Source organism: Parambassis ranga, chromosome 5, assembly GCF_900634625.1.
Source record: "Parambassis ranga chromosome 5, fParRan2.1, whole genome shotgun sequence".
NCBI classification, from domain to species: Eukaryota; Metazoa; Chordata; class Actinopteri; family Ambassidae; genus Parambassis; species Parambassis ranga.
In genome coordinates, this window is record NC_041026.1 from 21,992,091 (window position 1) to 21,998,465 (window position 6,375).

At 40.2% G+C, this 6,375-nt stretch overlaps 1 protein-coding gene across 4 annotated transcripts in view; it reads left to right on the forward strand.

The window, feature by feature from the left end:
* celf4 (CUGBP, Elav-like family member 4) overlaps positions 1-4,184 on the forward strand; it is a 69,242-nt gene extending 65,058 nt beyond the window's left edge. For 2 of the 4 annotated variants that reach the window (XM_028404988.1, XM_028404985.1), the window contains 4 exons: positions 1,406-1,468; positions 1,859-1,939; positions 2,953-3,096; positions 4,057-4,184. In XM_028404988.1, the coding sequence (XP_028260789.1) occupies positions 1,406-1,468; positions 1,859-1,939; positions 2,953-3,096; positions 4,057-4,184 (416 nt within the window). Of the gene's footprint in view, positions 1-264; positions 376-1,405; positions 1,469-1,858; positions 1,940-2,952; positions 3,097-4,056 lie in introns of all 4 variants that reach the window. The other 2 variants (XM_028404984.1, XM_028404986.1) reach the window with 2 other exon arrangements.
* The last annotated feature ends 2,191 nt before the right edge of the window (positions 4,185-6,375 follow it).

Here is a 6,375-nt window from a genome sequence, read left to right on the forward strand (position 1 = left end):
CTGCTGTAACAGCAAAGTGTGCATGCTGCAGGCTTATAGAGGCATGTTCAGGAGGCCGAGGCCAGACAAATGTAGCCCGCAGACAGTGAGCATGCCAAGGAGATGAGTGTTTGGCAAAGGTGCTTATGGGCTGCTGGAGCCTAAGTATGCGCTTGTGTCATGAGCCGTGGCTAGTACCTCACGGGTTCTGTTTGTGAAGAGGCGGTAGAAAAAAATCTGTCTTCTTTTGTTTTTTTGTTTTTTTTTATACTCTTGTCTCCGCAGTGTTGCAGGAGGTGGTTTTTAGAGAGGACTCAGAGAAAAACGGCTTGGGAGTGGCTCCGCGGAGTTGTTTTGGGGTTCAGGGTGGCTGCTTCCTCTCCTCTCTCTCTGAAGGTAGCTCTCTCTCCTGTACCCATCCTCACCCTTATTTATACTGTAGAATTTTTATGTGTAGTTCCTCAAAAAAATGTCCTAATACAAATATAGATAATCTGATTGTAATCAACCAGTGCCCTGCTGCTACACATTCACAGACTTACAATTCCCCCAGCAGTAAAAAAATAAATAAATAAATGACAAGCTTACAGAGAATGACACTGTGACTATGATTATTCAGACTGTAACTGTTTATTTAAGCCCATACTTCTCCCTTTCTTTCTTGTGGCTATAAGTGTTGCTGTTGGTCCTCAGTGATTGTTCAGTATTAGGGTTGACGCTGTGTGTACGTTGTTATCTGTGTGTATGTGTGTTCTCTCAGTGGTGTACTTAATGTGCATGTATTTTATGTGCAGATGGGGTAGTTAAAAAGTGTGAGGCAGCATCTGTGGTTGTTACAAGTGTGTGTGTCAGGATCCAGGGAGAATTAAATCCTCTAACATGTGTGAAGTGATAGCAACAGGTGTATCCAGTGGTGTTTGTATTTGTAACTTTATAGATAGATATTTATAGATTTTGTGTGTAATACGCATGTTTGTTTCCCCTGTGGTGACAGTGCTGGTGTGTTTATTTTTCTCAATTTTAGCCCTTCATAGTTAAACATTTCCTGCCTTTACTAGTAAAAAAAAATGAGCTCATTTTGAAATGCTGCGGGAGAAACATTAAGTAAAAAGGTCTGCAAAAGAGAAGGAGATTCAAATTCAGTTCCTCACGCACCTGAAGCGAGCTGACTCCACGCTGTTCGGCTCTCTAACCTTTCTGCTTTTCTTCTACTGTCTGTTCTTTTCTCCCTCGTCCTCCTTCCTCTCACCCTTGTTATATATTACTCTCGCCTTTCTCTGTGCCCTCTCCTCCATCTACATTCTCCCTCCGTCTCTCTTTCTCTGCCTCATCTCCCCCCTTCCACACACACACACACCTCTATCCATCTGTGCTCCCCTATGCCACTTCCTCCTTCTCCTCCTACTGTGTGTCTCTGTTGAAGCAGCTCAAAGTCCCACTGCAGCTGATCCTCTCCAGCAGGCTTACACAGGAGTCCAGCAGTATGCAGGTCTGTCTGTCACTCTCACCACAGCACCGGGTGTGTGTCTGCATATATGCATGGACATGTGCGTGTGCCCTGAGTGTGTGTTTGTGAGAGAAAGAGAGAAAGAAAGAAGGGATGACAGAGAGAAAGGCAAGGATAAAGATAAAGATAAGCATTCCTTTGTTCAAATTAGAATTTTGATCATGTAACATTGAGTGTTACCGTCTCACTACATCAATTTATTCTGTGTGCTGTACTCAGTGTGTGTTTGTGCAACATGTAGACCCCTTTGTCTGTTATCTGATCGATTGCCTGCTGTGCCCCTGCATATATCACATTGTTTGTATGTATCCGAGTGTGTGCTAGTCATGACTGTTATCTGATCCGCACTGTGTGTGTACTTGTGTGTCTCAGCAGCCTACCCTGCTGCATACGGTCAGATCAGCCAAGCCTTTCCCCACCCTCCACCAATCATTCCACAGCAGCAACGAGAAGGTAACACACACACACACACACACTCTTCAGACATGCTGCAAACATTTGCTTATATTTAGCTCGACCTGCCAGTGTAGTGATAAACAGTTCATAATGCTATGTTTTTCAGTGATTTTTCAATAGTTAACAAATGATGACTTATTGTTCGTCACTGTCAAAAAATATACAACGAAGAGAAGAGCTTAATGAATGAAAGAAAACAGGATATTACTGAATATGTCAAACTGAGCTGTAAACCTACTCATGAACTTAATGACCTTTGGGTTTAGAACACCAGTGCCTGGAACCTTACTGCCCTCTTGTGGAAAACAAAGACTGTAATGCAAATAGTTTAACATCTGGGCATCCCACAAGTTGCCATTTAAGCATTTAGTGTAGTTTAATAAGTTAAAGTTATGTATATGGAAAATCTTTTGAAAGTTTCCCAGTTCCCATGAAACTCAAAAGAACAGTGAACCTAGGATAATTTACAAGTAATATTTAACCAATCCCAACATAAAACAATAACATAAAAGCTCAGTTTTATGGGGGGTGGGGGGAGGAGTATAATAAGTGAAAATAGATAGAATTCATAAGAAGGGAAATAATGTGGGAACCCTGTATTAGACATGCAGACAGTCTCACTGTTTCATTTTCATTCAAATTTCATTAATTGATATATCAATTCATTTTTGTTAGTCAATCAATTTATCTTAAAATTTGTGCTTATTAAGGATGCAGTATGTATCTCAATTCATAAAATTAGTGAGAGACGAAAACACAAAAACCCATGCAGAGTGCAGAGTATCTATGCATTATATGTCAAAGGATACCAGGGCTTTTCAGCAAAGTTTCTCTACCGTGATGCTCTGTGATGTTTTCTTTTTTTTTCTTTTAGTTCTTATAGTCATCAGTGAATGTTTTCCTGTCCTGGTCTTTCTTTTCTCACCTCTCCCCCTGTCTCTCTTTCTTCAACCTTTGCCCTTTTTTCTGTCTCCCCCTGTGTTGTCTGTCTTCTGCTTGCTTCCTTGCAGGACCCGAGGGCTGCAACCTGTTCATCTACCACCTCCCTCAGGAGTTTGGGGATGGAGAGCTGATGCAGATGTTCCTGCCTTTCGGTAATGTCATCTCCTCCAAAGTGTTTGTGGATCGGGCGACAAACCAAAGTAAATGCTTTGGTGGGTAAAATAAACAAAACCAAAAGATTATTGGTTATTTATTCTGATTATTCTTTTTCACTAATCACCTTGTACACCACAGTCAACACCCCCCTCCCCCCTCCTAACCTCTCTACGCCTCTCCCTTTAAAAACTGAAAACACAAGAATTTCTCTGCAGCTTCTCTCACAGCAGTTATAATTTCTTTAACATTGTCCATGATACATATTTTAAAAACTTTGTTTTACCTTCACAGTTATAATGTTGTTATTGTGACATACGCTGACTCTCATGCCTGTCTGTAGCATAACTGTATGCAAAATCCAAAACAATGCATGTGTTAAGAATATCACAGGAGAATATAAGAGTTACTCCAGCATGCAAAGACAGAGAACTGTCGTCTCACTTTGTGCCAATGACAGCACAATGTAGCCAAACGTATAATTATGTGTCAAATTATAAATGGATTGTGGAGAATGTTTAATGGAGAGTCCATCAGGTGCAACCCATTTGCAAATTAGCTTTTGCTCATTAATACAACACAACATTAATGTTGTATTATTCATGTTGCAATTTTCAGATGCAGGTTTAATTTGTGATTTGATGCTTTTTCACATTCGAGTGGAAGTTACACACTGAAACTCAAAATACTGCACAGTCTTATTGATGTTTTAGGCTGCATGCTGTTCCCCCTGCTGTAACTGTGACTGCCATATTTTTATATAGACATATCTACGCTTTGTCAGACATATTTTGTTTAGATAAATACTTAAGAGTCATCATTTTGTTGATGTTAATTGTTTTCAAATTTGCAATCATGTGTCCCTTTAAATTTACAGCTTGAAGTTATTGAACTCATCCTTACTCCATTCTTTTATAATCACACCCTGCCGTTCCTCTTTATCTAACAACATAATTTTTCCTCTCTCTCTGTGTCTCTCTCTCTCTCTCTCTCTCTCTCTCTGTTCGCCTTTCCCCCAGGGTTTGTGAGCTTCGACAACCCAGGTAGTGCCCAAGCTGCCATCCAGTCAATGAACGGCTTCCAGATCGGCATGAAAAGACTCAAAGTGCAGCTGAAGAGGCCAAAGGATGCAAACCGCCCCTACTAGTCCCCGCCCCAGCCAGCCGCCACCACCCTGGTGGCAGGGGCAGCCATCGTACACAGGGAAAGACAGGTCAGACATGGGGCCTGACTCACCTTGGAAACATTTTTTGCGGCTTTTGTATGATGGGTGATTAACTAAACCACCGAATGCACAGCCACTACAATGCCACACTAGCAAATGTGTTTTTCATAACCTTTTATAAATGTCATAAAGCATTCGGAGGTGCCTAGCTGATCATCTTTAAATTGCTTGTAAAGAATAGTGGTGAGGTTTTATCCACGTAGTGATGATCCAAATATGCACTTATGTCCCTACGACTCATTATTGTACAAGATTTATTGTGGTGCTGCTAATTCGCTTATCTGAATGGTACAAATAACACACCTCCCACTGGGGAAAAGTTTTGGAAGCAGAGAACTTAAAAAACACAAGTCCTTTCAGTGATCTCTAAAGTTTGAAGGCTATTATGAAGAATATAAATGGCTATGTTATGAAGATCTGTGCCCTCTAACGTGTATTTGATATTAAAATGGGACAGCCCAGTCAGTGTTATTGTCTGGCTGGAGAAAGCTGTGCAGGCATTCACTTACATGTAGTCTCCACTGTTTGTAGAACATCTTTACAGTAAGTGACCCTGTATGTTACTCTGTAGGTAAAAGATAATTGGTAAATGGTTCAGCATGCTGCACAGGGAAGAAACTGCTTCCAAGGGAGAGACATTTATTACCCCTCAGGCGGGTAATTGTGCCGTTCCTCTTTGTCTCCTCCCTTCATCTGTGTGATGGAGAGTTTAGGCTGTGTCGTTCATTCACCACTGATGACTTCATTCAAGGGCGACTTATCACCCACTCACAAATAACTGAACCATACCAGACAGTGTCCCGAGGCAAATGACTGCAGGTGGAATAGTCTCATATGAATTTGCTACCATTCTGCTTTTGATATTAAGGACTATTTCAACAAAAAGTTTGAAAAAACATTCTTTGATTTCTTTCTGTGTTTGTAATGTTCCAGCTTAACTATTTTGCTAATTCAGTATTGACAAGACAGGAAGCTGGAGTACTAGTAACTCCCTTCTAATAACACAACAAGAGGGCTCAGGTGTGTCTGATTAAAAAGCTCTTCATCATTTCAAAATCAGCATTAAACTGTTTGATTTAAATGGAAAACAAATCTTAATTGTTTTATCACATAGAAGATTACAATGGCGTCACTGCTAGAGAGCCAGATTAATTCACTGCGGGATGAGCACTGATTTGTTTTCAGAATTGTCTCAGCAAAATGATCTTTGTTTATCCATACCAGGACTTAAAGTCTTAGCGCTGGCTAAGATGCTTTAGAGAGGCAGGTGTCCTGTAAGTACTCTGTGCTGCTCCATCTGCATGTAAATACAGCAAGAGTCAACAGTAAATGAGGACACAAAAATGATGATATCATAACAGCCCCTAACATAACTAATGCAAAAGATGCAGAAAAAAAACATCCAATTAATTTCATTGTGTTTTTTTTAAATGTAGAAATGTCTCCTAAGTAATTCAAAATTCACCACAGAAGGCTTTGAAGCGCTAATACAGATCCAAGTAAGTAAACAAAACAGGCATAAAACTTCAAATGATTTTAGCACTTTTAGCCACAAAACCTAAACTAAAATACACCTACAGTCACATCTTTGGCCCAGCGATGTTGTCGAACAAGATTAGAAATAGCAATGCTTACATGTGGATGTTTAACAGGTATAGTGGTTCTAATGGATATTAAGATGCATCCTTTGTAAATGTCTATACAAACTTTGTAATCCATCCTTTAGACACTGAGCTGTTTTACTGAGGAAACTGAACCAACTAGGAACTAATCTAATAGTTTTGTGAAAGTTTTATCAAACCTATTATATTAGACTATACAAGAAGAAAAGTCAAGAGCTCCTTTGAGGCAACAGCATGAAGCCCCAGATGATTCTGTTGAACAAACCACCTAGGAAGTCTCTGGAGCGAGCAGGCACTTAAAACTATTCAACCTTAACCCGTCTGATAATTTCTCACTACTTTCAGCTTAGATCATAGACTGTTGTGGACATAGGGTAAATGAATTGCGAGATGCCTGACCACATGTCCTGTGAGGTCATGATCTCTCATTTAACTGAGACAAAACTTAGCAGCCTTCTATTCAGTCATCTCAAACAGTCTGGAAGTGGTGG